Source organism: Meriones unguiculatus, assembly GCF_030254825.1.
Source record: "Meriones unguiculatus strain TT.TT164.6M chromosome 13 unlocalized genomic scaffold, Bangor_MerUng_6.1 Chr13_unordered_Scaffold_39, whole genome shotgun sequence".
NCBI classification, from domain to species: Eukaryota; Metazoa; Chordata; class Mammalia; order Rodentia; family Muridae; genus Meriones; species Meriones unguiculatus.
In genome coordinates this window covers 2,804,564-2,825,484 of record NW_026843648.1, presented here as the reverse complement: position 1 = coordinate 2,825,484, position 20,921 = coordinate 2,804,564, and the positions used below count along the sequence as shown (strand labels likewise).

The window sequence follows — 20,921 nt, the reverse complement described above, 5'->3', positions numbered from 1 at the left end:
TTTCTGTGTCAACTGGTTGCTTGCTTGGCCTCTTGACTTATGTTGATTTTATTTAAGACTGTTTTAACAGAGAGCTCATGGATTAAAGGTGTGTTCTTGCACTGAGCCATACCACAACTAGAGACAGATTTTTCAAAGACACCATCTCAGGTTTCACAAGATGACCAAATAATCCTGCAACACAGATTTTTCAACTTTCCATTGGTAAGTAGTCATTGCTAGACAAGTTGGAACACAGCCTGTGAGCTATTCTAATAAACCCACTTTCTACATATGTACATTTATTGTATTGGTTTTGTTCATCTAGAGAGTCTTTACTAATATAGATGTTTTGGTTTGTTTACCTTCCCATTTGGGAAGATGTGGCTGCTAAAAACACTAATTCACAAACTTTGTCATCTGTTAACTGCTTTTCTCCCAGGGTTTTCACAGGTACCATGTGAAATGTAGCTGCAGTTATCTGAGGCCAGCATGAAGCCACAAAACAAAAATCTTATTTCTTGAAATTCTCTGATAGGGGAGGTCCTCCTCCCTTTTCATCTGATGCTAGCCTATCTGGTCTCATCAGGACTGGCTGCATTGTCTTCCTCTGTGGCCTGGTCAGGCTGCCCCCTCCTCAGGAGTTGGTGATCGAAGAGCCACTCATTGAGTTCATGTCAGAGACAGTCCCTGATCCCAGTACTAGGGTTCCCACATGGTTTCAGAGCTCCAATGGGCTTCATCTGAGCAGGAGTTCTAGGTTCTCTCTGTGTGTGGTCCTTGGTTAGAGAATCAGTCTCAGAAAAGACAGAGTGGAGCATGGATGTAAATGAGGGAGCAATGGTGAGATTGGGAGGGAATGAGAGAGACAGTTACAGCTGGGAAACAAAGTTAATAAACTTTAATTATTATAAAAAATAAAATTTAAAAAACGTAATATTCAGAAATGAAATGTAGAAGGAACACACAGTCCCTTTTATACTTTTTGACAAGAGTGCATTTTGCATTTATTACAAAACACAATGCATCTTGTTATCTGAGAAGACTATATAACTCCTGTAAGAGCCATTTATAAAATCTAATAAACTGTGTAGTACTTGTAAATCACTCTAAACTTGACATTACACCAAAGGTGAATATGATTTAGTCTAACTTAAGAATCCTGCAATCATTTTGTTAACATTGTTTGATTGTACTAAATATGTTCTCTAGACATGAATCATCTCAAAGGAATGGGCTTCTTGGAGTATGTGATTCCTACCTTTTTATATCTTATATTATTTACATACATGCATATTAGTGCTAAAGCATTTAAACACCATGGTAATTTAATAGAGAAGTCACCTTGATTTGTATTTTGTTCTTAAATTATAAAATGTATTAATAATTAAAAAAATTCTCCTTACCTGTTAATATTCTAGGACCCCTTCCATTTGAAGGACAGATGGGTATCTCCACTGCAGTTGAGTAATGGGCTATAGAAGCCTGATTCTCCAGGAGGAAGAAGCAGAACCACCTACTGAGTGCTGTGATGGCGCTCAGGCACGCCCTGAGAGCTTGAGTTGGGGAGCCTAGGGTTCCCTCCCAAAGAGGGGAGCAGCAAGTGGCTGAGTGGCCAGGGTGGGAAGGCTGGGCAGTCCTGAGGCTGTTCCAAGGCTGGGTGTGCAGGCAGACGTGTAGACTATAGGAGGACAGGCATTAGCACTACGGAAATGTGAATCTCTGCAGATCTGGTGAAGACTCGGTCCTGGACTGGAAGCCGGGGTCAGGGACCAATGGGCTGTGTCCCTTCTGCACACTCTACCCTAAGGGAGACACCCTAACCTAAGGAAGGGGCTCCTGTCATTCAAGTCTCTCTGTCCAATCAGGGCCTCTGGCCGGACCCGCCAGTAATGAGATGGGGCGTGTCTTTCCTGAAAGCTTTTCTGCAGGTTCAGCTCCCACTGCTGAGGAGGCTAGCATGCTTCAGGGTGAAGAGCTCTGAGCGCTGCCGCCACTGTTTGGGTGCTGTGAGGGGAACTGAGGCAAGCTCCGAAGTCGCGACATGGTGAGTGCGGGGAGGAGAAGGCGGCTGAGCGGCGGAGCTGGTGTGCCGAGTCTCTTCTGGGACTGGCTGGTCAGCAGTGGCCATCGGGGAGGGACCTTGTGGTCCTGGGCTCTTTCTGGACCCAGCGGTGTCATCTGAGTCACTTCAATGAGGAGCCCACATCCGCGCAGAATGTTTGCAGCAGGGGTTCTTGTGCAGAATCACAAGATTCTGAGTTTGGAGGGATGCCAAACACAGAGTACTTCAGTTTGTCTTCGCTGTTCCAGTTTCTCTCGTGTCTTCTACAAGTTCTGCTCTGAGTATTTAACCTTTGGGTGTGAGATCCATTTAGAGGTAGTTTTGTGCGGGATGGAAATGGCATCTCGTGTGTTGGGTAGCACTCCAATATAAAGCTGTGATGAGGAAGAGTAGAATTGATGATGTAAAGGATTTCCAGTGCTTGGGAAATAGTAGGTGACACTAAACAGAATTTAGCCAAGGGAGGGCTGACTCTAAATCACCCCACAGGTAAATAGTATGCTAACCAGTCCTGTTAGAGATTAGCATGCTAGCATACACATGTTGACCGGGCTTCTCCAGAAATTTGGCCCCAACCATAGCAAAGGAGAGAGACAACTGTGTTTTACAACCAGCTACCAGTCTGATCCTCATATCAAAGAACAGGCCTTTACCAAGCTGCTTAAGGTGATCTTACAGGGTCACAACCAACATTACAGCCTGTGGCGACATAAAGGAGTTAAAGTAACTTTTATTCCCCTGATGTCATTGTCCTCCAGGAGATTAGTGCCTTCACCTGCTAACCTAGGCCTAGTACTGCAAAAGATGTGTCTGTATTCCATCCAGATCATATATATCTAGAAAGTCTTTGGATGTAATCTCTTGTCAGAGCAGCCATGTTCTAAATTAAAATTCATTTACCTAAAGGTCCAGTTTTCTTTTTGAGAAAAGAATACTTTTTCCACAGGGGCAAGTCTATACTGGTTTACAACTGTTTGAAAAGGAAAAAAGGACAAAGAAACAAAAACAAACGTGTTTGTGTTCACAGCTGTCCTGATTAATAAAGGCATTCCATGAGGCCTTCATATAAGGGGAATGGCATAGTTCTTTCTCAGTCCCATTAACATTTTTGGCATAGCCGGTAACAGACTGGGACCTAGGCCTTGGGAGCTTTCACTAAGTTCTCCATGTATTGAGAATAAAATGGAGTTCCTTCTCAAAAGCCAGGAATATGTTTGGGAGAGCCTGTAATGGTCTGAGTCCCAGGCCTTTGGGGAGGCATTGCTTCAGATCATGAGATCCCAGTTCTTCCCACCACATGGGGCTGTGGTTGTCAATTCCAAGGCCACTGTAGGCTTGGTTAGTAATATTCTTGAGAGACCCTGTGTTCCTCTTAATGCAGCTCTGTTTCATTAGACTCCTCGTGAATTTGTTTCTACTTCTGATATTTTCTGCTGACATCATAGAAGTTAATAATTTCCTTCCATTTTCCCTGAAAGTAGTATACCAGATGCTATTCTTGAGAAGCTAACTTGGCCATGGACCTCTCAGAGCCTGAACCACCAACTAAATAGTATTCATGGGGTGGACATAGAACCTCTCCATATATTTAGCAGATGTGCAGCTTGCTCATCATGTAGGTGCCCTAACAATTAGAGTCCTGGCTGTTGATGACTCTGTGCCTGCATTTGGATCATTTTCCTCAAGCTGGGCTGCCTTGCCTAGCTTCAGTGGGAAAGGGTACAATTGGACCCATTTAGACTTGATGCATCAGGGTAGGTTGGTACTTAAGGGGGGAAGGGGATCTGCTTCTATGAGGATAGAGGTAGGGAGGAGTATGGGGATGAGACAGGGAGGAAAGGAGGGTGGCATTTTTCCATCTGGCTGTTAAGTGATTAAATAAATGAACTGAAGGACAAAAATGCTTACTTGGCTTAACACATAGCTTGTACAAGACCTCCCCATCCCAGGCTTTATTTTTTTTCGATGTTGCCTTTTCCTGTCTTCTCTTCTGGCACACTCAATTCAGGACCCTATCACTGAAGAATGGTCTGCTGTTTGAGGGCATTGGTGTACTTCTTGAAATATTTTTACTGTGTAAATCTCCCATCTTTTTAAGTGGCTAGACTTACATGTCTCCAGTCCTCGTTTAAATTGTTGAAAACATAACCTGAGGCCTTTACCTAAAAGTGAATTATGGTTTACAAGATACATGTAATGCAAAATTCTGTCCTCAGCTGGCTCCTTTTGAGCATTGGCCAGAGCTGAATGTATGCTGTCATTAAATGTATGCTGTCTTAATTAATCTTTTAATTGTGTTTGCAGTGATTTCTCCTGGGGAGGGGATATTAGTTCTAGAACAGTTGCATCTTTAGCCTTGTAGATAAATGTTTCCAAGGCAAGCTCTTCTGACTGAGGTCACCTTCATCCCAGGCTCTTTCTCCCTAGGGCAATGACCTTGCTTTCCTCTTGATTAAAATTTCTAAATTATTTAGTTAAATGGCTGTACCACAGAAGAGCTTTATAATTTGAGTTAGTAATAAACTGTCCATTGTAGTTACAGTGAAAGGATTTGCATGTGGAGCATGGTTTGTGTCTTCTGTTCAGAACAGGAAGAAAAATTTATTATGTTCAATTGCTGTGTGAATCAGGGTAGGCAATAGCTAGATCAAAGACTAAGGCAGGCAGCTGCAGGGGTCACCCTATGAAAAAGGACATGATCCCCACAGGGTTAGTGATTTTTCAATTTCGAGCACATATTAACTTTTTTATCTGAGTGAAAACGGACCAGATTGGTGGGTGTTCAATTTCGGTAGGTCATATTGAGCCAGTGAATATTGAATTTCCAAGTAAGGTCTATCCTATGCATTTATTTACAGTCTTCATAGACAGGGCTATGTCTGCTCAAAAATTTGAGACTCATCTATTGGTGGTAGCTTTGTATGTCAGGTTACCAATCTCAGCAGCTAACACTGCAGGTAGAATCAAGGTCAAACAGTATCCGATTAATGCTATTAGTTCTACCAGAGTAGGGCCTGCTTTTGTTCAAAGTCAGTATACCTACATAGTTTTTCAATTATATTTATCTTTCTAAAAAAAGTCAATTGTTGGTATTACTTAGTAAGTTTTACTTTCTTTATGTATCACTGCTCTAATCTCTTATTTCTTTCTCTTCTCCAACATTTACCAGTCATTAAGAATTTCATTCCTGGTATTGGAGAGATGGCTCAGTGGTTAAGAGCACTGTCTCCTCTTCTAAAGGACCCAGATTCAATTCCCACCACTCATGTGACAGCTCATAGCTGTGTGTAATGCCAATTCCAAGCAATCTAACACCTTCACACTAATGCACAGAAAATAAAATTAAATATTTTTTAAAAAGAATTTCTTCCATGTATGTGGACCTATCTGCATTGCCCCCGTGGCACGCCTGGGTTGGCTACCCAGAGGCTATTTAAGCTGTGGGCTGGCTTTCCCCGGGGTCCGAGGATTGTTCAATGTTCCTGAATAAACTGCATTGAAAAAAAAAAAAAGAATTTCATTCCTAATTAAAAATGGATTTTTTATTATTTTCTGTTTAGAGCAATGTCTCCCAAAATCCAGCCTTTCTTTATGCTATGTAGTTAAGACTTGTTTGAACCACCCAATCCTGCCTTTGTAGCCCAGTGTCTTGCAACTCATTTCAGGCTGAACCTTAACCCGGTCAGTGAAATGGAAAAGGGACCAGTGAATGAGGTTCCTCAAATATCCCGTGGCTTTCATGGGGTGAGTAATTACAAATAAAGAGGCACCTATGTATGAATTGAGTTCAGTGACCAACTTTGAAGCTGGTGTCATCACTGCACAGAAAGGGATGGAAAAAAAGAAGGATGGTGAGAGCTTTTCTGCTTGAACAGAAATGTCAATTATTCAATTTTAGATGATTAGGAAATGTCCAAACTGGCAATACTTAGAGTTCACAGACCAAGGCAATCAAGATTCTGCAAAAGCAGCTAAACTTATTTCTAGAAACCAAATTTCTGTAGTTATACTGATTCAACAAACACAGAAGACCTGGATAATCTGGTGTGGCCAAGCATAACTGGAATGTTATTATTCTAACAATGGCGCACCCCAAGGAAAAGGAGTGCATAATTCTTGGTGTGCTCTGCTATGCATGTCTAGTCCCAGAAAACTATTGAAGCCTGAAGCCTGTTTTAACTTTTTACAACAAAGTTTGGAGATTATAGTTAAATAATTTCAATCTCCTCATTCTTCCCTACTGTTAAGTCTCAAATGCTGGGACAAATGGCTGAGGTATCTATTTAACAAAGCAAAGCAGGCCAAGCTGCTGGTTCTCCCAGCATCCCTCTGTTTCTACCTGTGATTGGGTAATGGTTGGCATCCCCAGCCTTCTAGCCCAGGGGCTGAGCTCCACTTCCCCTGGATGGTCTTCCTTATGTAATCCAACCATTTTGGTTACCTGGCCTTTTTTTATCTATCCTTTACTATCCTGGCCCCTTGGTCTGGCTTTCCCCTCTCCCTCCTTCCTTTCCTCATAAGGCTCACAGTCATGTTCCCTCTGGACTCTCCCAGATGTCCCTGCATCTGGCTGTGCTGCTGTCCCTTTTATCTATAATAAACTTTCTACACTACCATATCTAGAATTATCCATGTTCTTTCCTTTTTATTTCTTTTTTTTTTCATTCATTAACCATTTACCACTCCTTACTTTCAAATTTATGGTCACTTTTTGCTTTAATTGTTGTTACTGTTTGACTTTGACTTGTTTGGATTTGGGATTTCTCAGCTATGGGGTAGAGATATCTGCACTGAACGTTGTTTGTGTATTGGAATGTGCACACAAAGGACCCTGTGACTTTGAAGAGGAACTGTCTCCTTGTGTCTTGGAGACTGGAAAATTGTACTAAAATACAGATTTCTTAGAGTAGGGCTCTGTCTGCCCCTAAGGTGGAAGGGTCCATCTGGGAAAGACTCAGATGTCTGAGTTGCTTGATCTGATACTCCAGTTAAGTAGCTGTTACTGTCCCGAAGCTCAGCTGGATGGCCAAATGAAATGAGGGACTCTGGGCAGACCTACAAATCAGCAGCACCAGTGTGAGGTAGCTCATAGTCTCTCTCCAAGATTCTTCTCTGATGCATCTGAAGAGAACTGTGAGGGGTGCCCCCATCAGTGGGGACTCAGTTATTGAAGGGTGTTGAGGGGGACCATACCTGAAGAGAAGACGGGTGAGAAAAAGGAGCGAGACCAAGACCTTTGTCAATGTCTGCTTATTAGAGGAAGTGTTACATCTGATAATCACTGTTGTCAGGAAGTTGGCAAACAGGGTGAGGGCACAGCTTATCTAAACTGGCCGGGGAAGAAACATTTTGCATTTTTTCTTGGAAAGTCCGCCCCTATTCTTTGCTCGGGACAGATTCTAATCTAAATGTTTGTGCAAGGGATGTTTGCAATCAACCAAGAAATTTTAACTACCTAAGGTAGTTATCTTAGCTTGAGGTCAGTCCCGGACACTGGGGACCACAAAGTATGCAATGGTGAGTATGTGGGCCACTGTTCCCAAATCAGGAGGAACAGTTCTGCTAAGTTCTCAGAGTCTGATATGGTGGTGCTGAGACTGCCAGTCAGTCAACTGTCATTCTGTTGATCTATGTGGTGATTTTCGGTAGCGGTCCTTGGTCTCTGACTCTCCCTTGAGTGTGGATTCCTTGGCAGTGGATGGGGGGCTGGTAGAATTCCTCTGCAGCCCTGGCAGTTTAGTGATGCTTAAAATATCACTGTCCTCTTTTGGATATATGCCCAGTAGTGGTATGGCTGGATCTTGAGGAAGCGCTAGCTATTCCTAGTTGTCTGAGAAAGCGCCAGATTGATTTCCAGAGTGGTTGTTGATTATTCAGGCCTTTACAGCCACTGAAGCAGGACATTCTCCCCAAGCATGGTTGGATACCATAAAAAGCTAAAATGATACGCTCAGGATGCGAGGCTAAGCACTGCACTCAGGGTCAGCCGCTTTCGACCCAGAGAGGAGCATGTCTGATTGCACGCGGGTTGATGCCCCAGGTCCCGCCTCTGAGAAAAAGGTATCGGACGGGTCTGATGCTCTTTGGGTGGATGACACCTAAATGAACATCGGTACAAAGTCCCAATTTATTTCTAATATCAGATATCAGACCTCTACTCTTGCATGATGCGTCTAAAACAAAAAGGGGGAACTGTAGAGAGCTGCGGAATGCTATGCTTTAAAGATGGAGCTGGTTTCCGCCTTCCACCTTCCCGATGGTAAGTGCTCTCTGTCACGAACAATTCCACATTTGGCTAAGGCTGAGGATCTGGCTTGCTTCCATGTATGTGGACCTATCTGCATTGCCCACGTGGCACGCCTGGGTTGGCTACCCAGAGGCTATTTAAGCTGTGGGCTGGCTTTCCCCAGGGTCCGAGGATTGTTCAAGGTTCCTGAATAAACTGCATTGAAAAAAAAATATCACTGTCCAGTGTGCACACATACACATTGCTTTTGGTGTGTGCTGGGAAGACAGATTGGAAAATTGATGGTCTGCTCTCTAGACGTTCTGAACCTTGTATTTCAAGTTCAGTTTTGTGTGGCAAATTTTATAAATAGTTTTGAAGCTGGTAGAAAGGGAGCGATGTACATTCTACAGCAATTTTTGTAATCTTTTTATATTTTCGCTACTTTCAACCACAATGGTGTGATTCAGGAAATTTAACTTCATGACACAAAAGGAATTTCTGAGATGCAGAGGTTTTTAAGGTGTGCATGGTGTTGGGTAGGTGAATAAGGCAGATTCCATTTCTTGTGGCACAATCTATGTGGGAGTAAGCAAACTTGAAAACACTCACCACATTTGTTTGTGTGTGGCTTTCAGTGGGGCTGGATTTGCCTGAAACCACAAGGAAGCAAGAGGGTCTGTAGAATCATAGCCCACTTTTTTGATCACTTTTTTCTACACCGAGCTCCAGAACACAGAGCATGTGATCTCTCCTTTTCAAGAGCGATCTACAGTAGCCAGTGGGTCAGAAATGTATGTTAGTGGTCAGTTTGAATTGCTTTTGTAAAAGTTTTGAAGTCTGTGTTTATTTAATTTCTATATACATATAACCAAAAGTACACATGGTCAAGTACACGTTTTTCCTGCCAGAGTTTCCTTGGGTCTTTTGAGGAAAATTTGAATTTTTTATTTTTAAGCTTACGGTTTTGGCTTTTTCTCTTCATCTCCTAATTTTGTCAAAACTGTTGTACACATTCTTTGTAGTTGTAGCTCTGAGATACATTCTGAGGTCACAGCTGCCCATGTGTATACTCTACCTTCATAATCCTATTTGGAATTCTGTGTCGTTTTTCATGGGATATAGCTTTGGAATCAGCTTTCCTCTTAGAAATTCATAGAAATTTTCTTTAGATTCTGTTGAATTCATGTTGAAAGAGAAAATAGCCAACATCTTTTTATTTTTAAATACATCATTTCATTAGTGTCGTTTACTCTAGTATAAAAGGGTAAATAATATTATCCTACATAAATCATTTGTTTAGCAAACTACAGTTAGTACTTAAAATTGAAAGTGATATGAAATAATTTACAATCTATGGAAAGAAGACAATTATAGAGTTTACTGACACAAAAAACATTGTTATGGTCAGAAAAGCTATCCCACCAAGTATAATTTGAGAAGACAAAAAGTGAAAATAACACATGGTACAGAATTGAACAATAAATTTGAATATGATATGGGATCGTGTATTAGCATACAAATCAACTTTTGATTGCAGAATTTGGGATTTCCTGTGGATATGAACTAAAATTAAGTAACATCAAGTAGTTTTATAGTCAATGTAAAACTGCAAGTATTTAATGTATGTAATCTGATGCTTTTGCAGATATTACCTACACCCACACCCCCTCATTACCAAAAACAACACAATAAACCATGTTTTCACACATTCTCATTGTTTCCATGTTTATGTGTGCCTACATTGCATAGAGCTCTCGTAAAATGACAGAATTGATATGTATCCCAACAGTCTTCTTAGTAAATTTTCATGTACTCTAGATTGGTTTTAAAGAAGTATCTGAAATCTCATGCTTATTGCATTTATATTCGTGGTGGTATAACTTTCAAAATAACCTAATTCTTCATTTGTTGAGGTCACTCTGGGTACCTCAGGAGGACAGTATGGCAAATAAATGAAGACAATAGCAATAGTTAAAGGATTGCATACTTATAAAAGTCTCACAGTCAGTGCTGTATTAGTCATGAAACAGGATATAATTACAGCATAAGCAGTGTTAAACCAACAAACTTCTCTCTCTCTCTCTCTCTCTCTCTCTCTCTGATTTCAATCTTGCTGCATTCCCATTTGTCCATTGGGACGGAGACCTTCAGTCATCTTGTCTACCTTAATGTTCGCAATAGAAAATGAAAGGCAGAAACAACACAACCTAGGTGAAGCACTTTCAAAGAATTTTTGTAACTTTTTTTAGTTGGTATGTGGAGAAGGAAAATCAAATATCAGCCTTTTTAGAGCAAAAGTTGTTACAGAAATAAAAAGCAAATGTGCTTTTACAATATTCTATAAAAATGCAGAAAGTTGGTTTATTTTGATGGTATAAGAGCTTTCTGCCAATGAGTCATGCTGCATGAAGTGAAAATGAGTTAAGAAACTGACTTGTTTTGTTTGAATTGAAAGAATGACAATAAATTACAGTTGAATAAAAATGTAATAGTCTTAGACAAGTAACACCTTTCTTAGTTTTGTTTTGATCAGATAACCCACCTTAGATGATGACACTTTTATTTTTATTGGGAAAACATGTTTAAATGCTTAACATTTTAAAATATCAGTTTGTATATACTTAATGTACTATATATTGTATAGTGTATAACATTATGCATTTATTTCTATTATTGTGAATATTATTCAAACATTGTTTTTGGTTGTTTATTTTTAAAGATTTTATTTATTTAATTAGTGTTTTGTCTGCATGTGCGCCTGCATGCCAGAAGAGCGCAACAGACCACAGTATAGATGGTCGTGAGCCACCATGTGGTTGCTGGGAATTGAACTCAAGAGTTCTGAAGGAACAGAGAGTGTTCTTACCTGCTGAGCCACCTCTGCAGTTTCAAACTTTAGTTTTTATTATAGAGAAGAAAGAGTACTCTTTTGGAATTAAGTGAGCAGGGACCCCTGTAATTCCACATAACAGCAGAAAGTTACCATTTTTTTACCTGCATGATATGTATTTCACATTGGTGAGAGCAAAACTTCTGATTTCATAGATCTAGATGGGACTAAAGAATAAGCTTGTTAAACTTCTGAGTGATGATTTCCCTCTATGCACACAGAACAATAACTCTACGTCATGATAGTGTTTTCCTTGTCTTCACTATTTCACTTCTCTTTGCTTCCCTTCTTTCCATTTTTTTTAGGTAGGAAAATTGAATTAATGCTTTTAATTGAAAAGGATTCTTCCCTCAGACAATATATTCTGACCAATTTTCCCTCCCTCCACTTCTCCCACATCCAACACCTCCCTTCTTCCCCGGTTCCACTCCCTCCACTCTGTATCCTTTTCAGAAAAGAACAGGCCTCCAAGATAGGACTGCCAAACAACACCAACAAGATACAAAAGATAAACAAACAGACCTCACACTGAGGATTGGCAAGGAACCCAATAGGGGAAAAAGATTCTCAAGAGCAGGTGAGAGAGTCAAAGCTATGCCCGTTGCTAATGTTACGATTCCCATAAAAATACAGAGCTAACACCTCAGTAGAGGACCTGGTGCTGATACATGCTCATGCAATGCTTGTCATTTATGTCTCTGTGACATTCCTGGCCATGAAGGGAGTGGATTCCATCCCATGGCTTAGGGTGCAAGTTAAACCAAACATTAGCTCACCACTCAAGCATATTTGGTGCCACCACGCCAACTTTATATCTTGCAAGCAGTACAGATTTTAGGTGGAGTGGTTTTTATTCTGGGTTTCTGTCCACGTTTCTCTTTCAGTAGCCTGTACAGTAGTCTCACCCTAAAGAGACTAGAATATAGGGGTGAAGTCTTTCAGCCTGCCCCTGGTCCACCTCTCCACCTTCAGTGCACTGTGTGTAAGTTTTCCTCCACAGTGTGGTCCTGGTGTTATTTTTGAGAGATCAATGCTCTGTCCTAATATTAGCCTTGGCTTTTGGGCATTTCCAAATGACCTTCTGGGACAACAACTCAGTTGTCTGAGAAAATACAATGTTGGCTGTATTTGTTTGACCTCCATCCAACAATGAAGGAGTGTTCCCTTTCCCCAACACCTTTGTCAGTATGAGTGAGCTGTCACTTGTCCTGTTAAACTTCACCATTCTGACATGTGTAAAATTAAAGCTCAAAGTAGTTTCCATTTGCATTTCCTTAAAGGATAAGGATGCTGAACCTGAACAGTGTTTCTCAGCCATTTGAGATTCTACTGTTGAGAATTCTCTTGCTGTGTAAATCTTCCAATTGACTCAGTGGCTCGACTTGAACTCTCCAGCCCATATTGAAACTGTTTAATATATAACCTGGATCCTAAAAGAGACTTAAGGAAGACTGCATGTATGGAGTACAAAATCAGCTTTAGGCTGACTTCTCATATACCATTAGCTAGAACTGGACACATGCTACTATTAAAGAGAACTCTTTTAATTAACCATTTAATTGTGTGTGGCATTCTTCCTGGTTGTGGATATTAATTCTGTAATGGCTGCATTTTCAGCCTTTTGGAAAAATATTTCTGAGACAAGCTTTATTGGCTCAGGTCACATTGATCCCAGTCTATTGCTCCCCAGATGCATGACTTTGCCTTTCTCTTGGTTAAAATTTCTAAATTCTTAAGTTAAAGTCTGTACACAGCAGAGTTTATAAATTACCTATTTGAGACATATAATGAGCTGGCTATTGTGTGTGCAGTAGGAAGACAGTTTGGAAAAAATGAAGGTCAGATTTCTGGAAGTTTTAAACATTGTTTTCTAATTAATTTTTTTTGTGAAAAATATTTCAGTTTTACAAATAGGTTAAAAAATGATGTCAAGGAAGAAATGTAGATGAAACTTCATGAGTATTTGATTAGCATCCTTTTATCTTTCCAATAACAGCAGCCACAATGTTGTGGTTTAAGGAACTCACTTCCAGGGTTAAAAGTCGTTTCTGAGCTGCAGAGGTGTCTCAAGTGTATATGGTGTTATGCAGTTACATAGGACAGATTTCACATCTTGTGCTGGAATACATATGGCAATAACAAGACATAAAATTACTGTTTAACATTGCTTTGTTTATGGGAATCAGTAGGACTGGGTTTGCCTGAAATCACTAGGGGGAATGACCTACAGCCATATAGCCCACCTTTCTGGTGACCTCCATTTACAGAGAGAGGTCTAGAGCATGGGGACTTTAAAAGTAAAGATCAGTTGTATCTAGAATAGTGTAGGGGTTAATTTGGGTTATTTTTGTGGGAGTCATTACATTTCTGTTTATTTAATTTCTATATGTGTACAATCAGAGGTACATGTCTACTTGAAATTTTTCTGGGTTGAGTTTCCTTAGGTATCTTGAAGAAATCGTGACTATATTTTGTGGCTTATGTTCTTGGATTGCTGTGTTCTTTCACAAAAATTGTGCACAATTTTCATTGTTGTATTGTAAAGTAAGTACAGAAGTCATATTTGTCTCTATGTGTAATACTTCTCCATAATCCTGCTTAAAATTCTGAGTTATTTTTTCCATGGTAAATTCAGCTGGTAGCATTCCATCATAAAATGGCTGATGCTGGACTTAGGCACCCTACACATATCCAACATGTCTTCATGTTGGTCACCTAGCCTTTGAAATGGGAGCTAACTAGTGACATGGACACAGCTGCTTGTTTATGAATCACTTTGCCCTAGCTGGGCTTCATTGTCTGGCCTCAGGGAAGGATGCACTTAGTTCATATGTAACTTGATGTGTTGAGGAGAGATGGTATGGGGAGGCTCCCTTTGCCTGAGAAGAAGAGGAAGAGGAGTAGGGGAAGAGGGTGGGAGGATGATACCAGGAAAAGAGGATGTACAGAGCTGCAAGCAGGATATAAACTAAAAAATAAATAAATAAAGTAATGAGAAAATGGCTGTTTTCTATGTAGGTGAGAGATTGTGTTGACTGATGATTTCTATAGAAGGCTCTTAAATTGAGGGTGGCAGTATCCCTGAGCAAGCGGCCCAGGGTTGGATAAGAAAGCTAGCTAAGCACAAAATGATCAAGAAACAAGAGAGCAAGGCAGGAAACAATAATTGCCATGGTCTTTGCCTAAGTTTTCATGAAATTTGAGTTTCCTCAGCTTCAAAAATTATGGAGTTTGATCTGACTTGACCAAACAAGCAAACCAGTACATGACCTGAGATGTTTGTGGTTAGGGGATTCAATCACAGTAGCACAGTATCATTTTAGGAGAAAAAAAAAAGTTATGCCAAAGTGACTTTGCTCCTGACAGCCCTCAGAATGTTCGCTTTTTTAGGAATGTGTAAAATATCAGGACTTGGGATGGCAAAATCCAAAGCTTAATTGGCTCTTCCTGTAGGACCTGGAAGTTCAGTAGGTTGAGTGTAGTACATATAGAGGAAGTGGAGGTCATAGGATTTCAGTGGAAAATAGGCTCCATGAAAAAGTAAGCTAGAGGTCATTTGTGTGGTAATTTTGGCCTCAAATATTTCTCGTACTGATCATGATCTAAAGAATTAATTAACGTAGAGGTAAAATTGGGGACTGATTTCTTAGATGGTGATGTTCGTTTTCATACCTGGCTTGAATGTTAGTAATTAGTCAAGACTACATTTGAATTCTTGATTCTCATGTGTCAGCTTTCTGATGTGCAAAGATGAAAGATGTACCCCCAATGTGTTCTGTTTTGTCAACATATTTTACCAATGTTAATGTTAAAATGCTTAATAGAATGTATGTGTGTATGTATGTATTGTTTAAACTTACATGCTTCTTTATGTTCTCATTTGTTACTATATGGCACATCATGCTGAAGTTCTGCCTTGTAAGAGAATATGCTAGAGGTGATAGGTAATGCCACAACAATGAGATTTATTTCATAAAAGCATGTTATATGTGTGTAATATGACTGTGTTCTTAGGCTATGACAGACATATGAAGACTTGATGACACTTTTGGGGGTTTATTTTGACCATTCTAATTTGATGGTCAAGGTCCTGTTGCCAGTTTTCACTCTGGATTTTTCAGAGAATGTATTAATATTATTCTTTTTTTACTTTTATTTATTATATTCGTTTTGTATCCCAGCTACAGCCTCCTCCCTTATCCCCTCTCAAGCCCCCCCTCTCTCTCTCTAAGTATTTTAATTTTTTTAAAGAAATTATTTTGTTTTTTGGCTTTACATCCAAAGGCTATCCCTCCTTCCCCTACTCTCAGTCCACCCTCACCCTTCTTCCTCCCCCCCCAAGAAAAATGGAGCCCTACTCTCCCTGTGTCACCCTATTGCATCACATCAAGTCACATCAGGACTGAGCATATCTTCATCCACTAAGGCCAGGCAAGGTACGCCTGACAGGGGGAGATTATCTAAAAGCGGGCAGTAGAGTTCCTTTTAGAAACAGTGCCCTCCACTTACCACTTAACCCACATTGACCAAGCTGCCCATTGTACAGATAATTTCAAGAGACCTATGCCTTGAACATGCATCATGCTCCTTAGTTAATGTCTCATTTTCTGTAAACCCTACCCCGGATCTCGGTTACTTGTCTCTGTTGGTCTTCTTGTGGCTTCCTATCCCCTTCAGGTTCTTCCATATTTCCCCCAGTACTTCCATAAGACCCCCAGTGATCCACCCCATGCTTAGGTACAAGTTCCAGCATCTGTCTCCATTGGCTGCTGGGTGGAGCCTCTGAGATAACAGGCATGTTTAGGCTCTTTTCTACAAGCTCAGCAAAGCAACATTTACAGTTTCATTGGCTGGCTCTGTAGTGTAAGGTGGGACTCAGGTTGGCCCAATTATTGGTTGGACTTTCCCTCAGTCTTTGTTACGTCATTATCCATAAGCTTCTTATAGGCAGGGTTATTTTTGGATCGTGTGTTTTGTGGTTCAGTTGTTGTTCCCTCTCTCCACTAGTCCTGTGTGGCTAAGAGGTGGTAACATCATTTTCCATATCTCTTTTCCCCTGTACCTCCGTTAGAAGTCTCAGATAGAGTCACACCCAGGTCCTCTCAGGAACCTTCCCTGTCAAATGACTCCAAAGAGAAACCACCTCAGTTTCCCTTCTTGTTCTCAGCCTTCTCTCCTCCTACTACAATTCTCCCCACATCTGATACCCACATTTGTTTCCCTCCACATTCCACCTTCTGCCCAGTTCCCTCTCTTCATCCACTCCTGTTGTTTGTTCTGTTTTCTATTCTGAGTGACACATTCTGGCAACCTCTAGTCATAGAGGTCTTTCACTTCATGTTGTTTGTAGCTACTGTTCAGGGTATTTTTTCCAAATTTCATTCTCAGCTAATTTTTAATTTGTATACAGAAGGACTAATGAAATTTTTAGTTAGTTGTGTTCCCAGCCATTTTCTGGAAATTGTATATCAACTGTAGGAATTATCTGGTAAAATTTCTTGGGTCACCTAGGTATACTACTAAATCATCTATGAATAGTGATTCTTTGAATTCTTCCTTTCCAATTCGTATCTCCTTGATAATCTTCAGTTGTCTTATTGCTTTAGCTAGGACTTAAGGAGTACATTGAAGAGATATGGAGAGGGGAGGCATCCTTGTCCTGTACCTCATATGAATGGAATTTCTTTAAGTTTCTCTCCAAATGATTTGATGTTGGCTATCAGCTTGCTTTTTCCTGCTTCTTTATGCTAAGTATGTGCCTGACTCCTGTATGCCTGATCTTCCCAAGTCTTTTAACATGAAGGAATGTTGGATTTTGTCAAAGGCTTTTTCTCATCTAATGAGATGATCATGTGATCTTGGTCTTTCAGTTTGTTTATATGGTTGATTACATTGATGGGTTTTCATATGTTGAACCATCCCTGTATCCCTGAGATAAAGCCAATTTGTTCATCATGCATATCTTTGATGTGTGCTTAGATTTGTTTTGTGAGTATTTAATTGAATATATTGTGTTACAGACAGCTATTAGCTGTCATGTGGGTGCTGAGAATTTAACCCAGGTCTTCTGGAAGAACAGACAGTGTTCTTAACCACTGAGTCATACCTTCATCCCCCATGTTGCCTATTAAATTGCTAAAGTTTTCACTATCCTTTTGTAATTGTTCAAACATACATTTCATTTTAAAAATGATCACATTAATATTACAGTTTAAAATGAGGCACTTCAGGTTTCTAGATATTTATGCAGAACTCAAATGAATATATAACTCTTTGTAGAAACTTGAGAAAGATCTTTAAGTTTTTTATCTTGTTTGTTTAATTAATTTTTGTATATTATTCAGAATCGTATTATGTTCCCCTGAGTGTCCTGGAACTTATTGCAAAGAGCTGTCTACCATCCAGCTCTGTGAAATACACCAGCCACAGTTTCTTGGGTGATTTTTGGAATTAAATTCATCAGATAATACAGCCAGCCTGCCCATTCTTATAAGAGTCAGGAATCGTTTATACTATTTCTCTCATGTGGGCTCAGTACTGTTGATCTGTTTTCTCTCTCTCTTTCTCTCTCTCTCTCTCTCTCTCTCTTTCTCTCTCTCTTTACCTATTAATTGACATTTCTCTTGCAAGGCTATATCCTACTAAAAGGATGCAGAAATTAGAGAGGTGAACCTCACTATTAAGTTTACTTCTAAAAAGATTTGGTGATTACATTACAACTTGTGTGTCAGAAAATAAGTAGAAGAACCATCAGAATAAATTGAAAATATTGTAAATGAAGGATACATCGCCAGTATTCTAAGTATCATGCTTTCTGTTGTACATGTGTGTGGATATTTTAGAGTATATTGACCTACAATGATGTGCATGTGAACTTCACTGGAGAGGAGTGGGCTTTGCTGGATCCTTCCCAGAGGAATCTCTACAAAGATGTAATGCTGGAGACCTACAGGAACCTCACTGCTATAGGTAGGACAGTGAATTTTCTTTACTTCTTAAAATATGGGGAAAACACTTTATTCATTATGGAAGTGCTTCTACAATTTCTCTTGAGGATGAGGAAGAATGAGGTGAATGGTTCTTTGATTGACCATAGAGCACGACTTAAATTTTGTCTTATTTCCAATAATAAATCATACATTTTCTGTTACTGTATTTTAGGCTACAATTGGGAAAGTCATAATATAGAAGAGCATTGTCAAAGTCCTAAAAGACACACAAGGTAATTTTCATTGTAATCTGATATGAATATGGTTCTGAGAAAATTTTAATATGTTCTGAAATTTTGAAAGAGAAGGGACAGTGTAAATGAACTCCTTTAAGTGTATTTATTGATGATGACTATCATGTTACTAAACCACATACCTCCATGTTAGGTATTTGATGTATGTTTACAGGGCACTCCTCTAAGAACAAGTGCAAGGAAATCATACTTATGCAAGATCAATATATAAATTATTTCCTCATTAGCGCTATGAGGTAAAACTGGAATTTGTTTAGTCTCCTACAGCTCAGGTATTGCCAAATGTATTCACAGTAAATAGGTGATGAAAGTATATCCAAACATGGGTTTACTCATATAATTGTAGTAATGTTGCTAAGTTTTGTGAGAAGGGCAGTTTTTTTTTTAGAGTCAAGAATGCTGTTGTGGAAAAATCATAATCCCTATAGCACATGTCTGTGATGAACAAAAATCAAATGTGTGAATGCATCATGGAACCATGTCTTTATTATTATTCTTTTAATAGTTATATCATATATCACAATGAGTACAAGTCATTTTAATATGTGTATATTGAAAGAAACAATGTACCACCCAGAAAAACTAAAAGGTTTAGTAGTCCACATTTTGAGTAGATGTTTAAAAATTGATACCTATTATGTTTATATGGGATACTTAGAGCTTCCAGCAGTACAAATAATGATGCAGAGGCTTTTTGATATTTTAAAGCTTAGGCAATTTACTGGGCAGATTCTGAACTCTTTGTTTCCCTAAAACAAACCTAGCACAGTGTCTGTATGCATGGCCAGCTCTACTTCTTTGTTCATGGTCATGTCCATCTGTTAACCTCATTGTCATGCTGGTGAATGGTGTGTCATTTGCTTTCTCCTTTGCAGCAACCCTCTCTCACTCAAAAGTTCTGTCCTCCATTTTGCGCCCTGCTATCACTTGTTAGCTCGTTATTATTTCCAATAGATAAGGAAGGAAGGACAAATGTTTACAAAATATATGACAGGTGATCAGCTATAGAACTAACAATACTATGATTTCATCAGTACTTAGCTGATTGCTGGCTCAGCAAAACAACCAGTAGAGGAGAACACCGTGAATATAAAAATAATGATGAAAACTCAAACTGTAATTCTTCTTTACCTTTAATTCAAACTGCAAAATTAAGTCATGTGGCAAAAACATCCATTAGTGTAATGAATGTGGAAAAGATGTCATATGTGCCAATTATATTTGCAGGTATGAAAACAATCATTGTGCAGACAAACTCCCTGAAGATACTCAAGATGAAGTCTTTGCACATCACAATAGTCCCCACACATGTAAAAGTATGCATACTGGTGTGGATCACTATGAATGTTGCCAATATGGTAATGCCTTTGCACATAAAAGTCATATCCTAAGACATAAAAGTATACATATAGGAGAGAAACCTCATGAATGTAACCGATTTGGTAAAACCTATGCATCTAACATTAGTCTCCTAAGACATAAAGGAGGAACTCACACTGAATGTAACCAATGCGGTAAAGCCTTTGCACGTAACAGTAGTCTAATACACAAAAGAACGCACACTGGAGAGAAACCTTACGAATGTAACCAATGTGGTGAAGCCTTTGCATTTAAAAATAAGCTCCTGCGACATAAAAGGACTCACACTGGAGAAAAACCTTATGAATGTAACCAATGTGGTAAAGCCTTTGCACAGAACATTAATCTCATTGTTCATAAAAGAGCTCACACTGGAGAGAAACCTTTTGAATGTAACCAATGTGGTAAAGCCTTTGCAGATAACAATGTTCTCCGAAGGCATAAAAATCTATGTTGCAGAAAATTCTTATGAATATAGCTAATGTCATGAAGTCTTTTCATGTAAGACTTATCTTGAAGAAGAACACTTATTGGAGTGAAACCCTGTAAATATAAACAATGTGTTCAAAAGTTTGCATGCCTTAATAATCTCTATGTACATAGAAGAAGCACACTGGATAGAAACTTTATGAATGTAACCAATGTGACAAAGCATTTTGACATAATAGTATTCTCCTATGACATGAAGAACACATACTAGAGAGAAATCTTATGAATGTAACTAAGGTGGTAAAGCCTTTGCATGTAACAGTAGTCTCCTAATACAAACAAAAGAACTCACACTGGAGAGAACTCTTATGGATGTAATCAATGTGTGAAAGCCTTTGTATGTAACAGTCATCTCCTAATACATAAAAGAGCTCACACTTGAGAGAAAACTTATTAATGTTTCCTTTGTGGTAAAGCCTTTTCACATAACTGTCATCTCCTAATAAAAACGTGCTGTTCACAATCATCTTCAACGTCATGAAAGAATTCATATCAGAAAGAAAGACTATGAGTGTATTTACATGGTGAAGCTATTCCACATTTGTATTATCTTCATCATCATGAAAGAATTCATACAGTGAGAAATTTTATGAATGTGTTAAAATGGAAGATCTTTGCACATATCTATATTCTACATCATCATACAGTTTCATCATTAAAGTTTCAC

At 39.3% G+C, this 20,921-nt stretch overlaps 1 protein-coding gene across 1 annotated transcript in view; it reads left to right on the top strand.

Moving 5' to 3' along the window:
* The first annotated feature begins 17,649 nt into the window (after positions 1-17,649).
* Positions 17,650-20,921, top strand: part of LOC132651041 (zinc finger protein 431-like) — a 37,977-nt gene continuing 34,705 nt past the window's right edge. Inside the window, exons 1-3 of the mRNA XM_060376353.1 lie at positions 17,650-18,132; positions 18,325-18,385; positions 19,634-20,032. Coding sequence (XP_060232336.1) covers positions 18,099-18,132; positions 18,325-18,385; positions 19,634-20,032 — 494 coding nt within the window. The 5' untranslated portion in view covers positions 17,650-18,098. The remainder of the gene's footprint in view (positions 18,133-18,324; positions 18,386-19,633; positions 20,033-20,921) is intronic.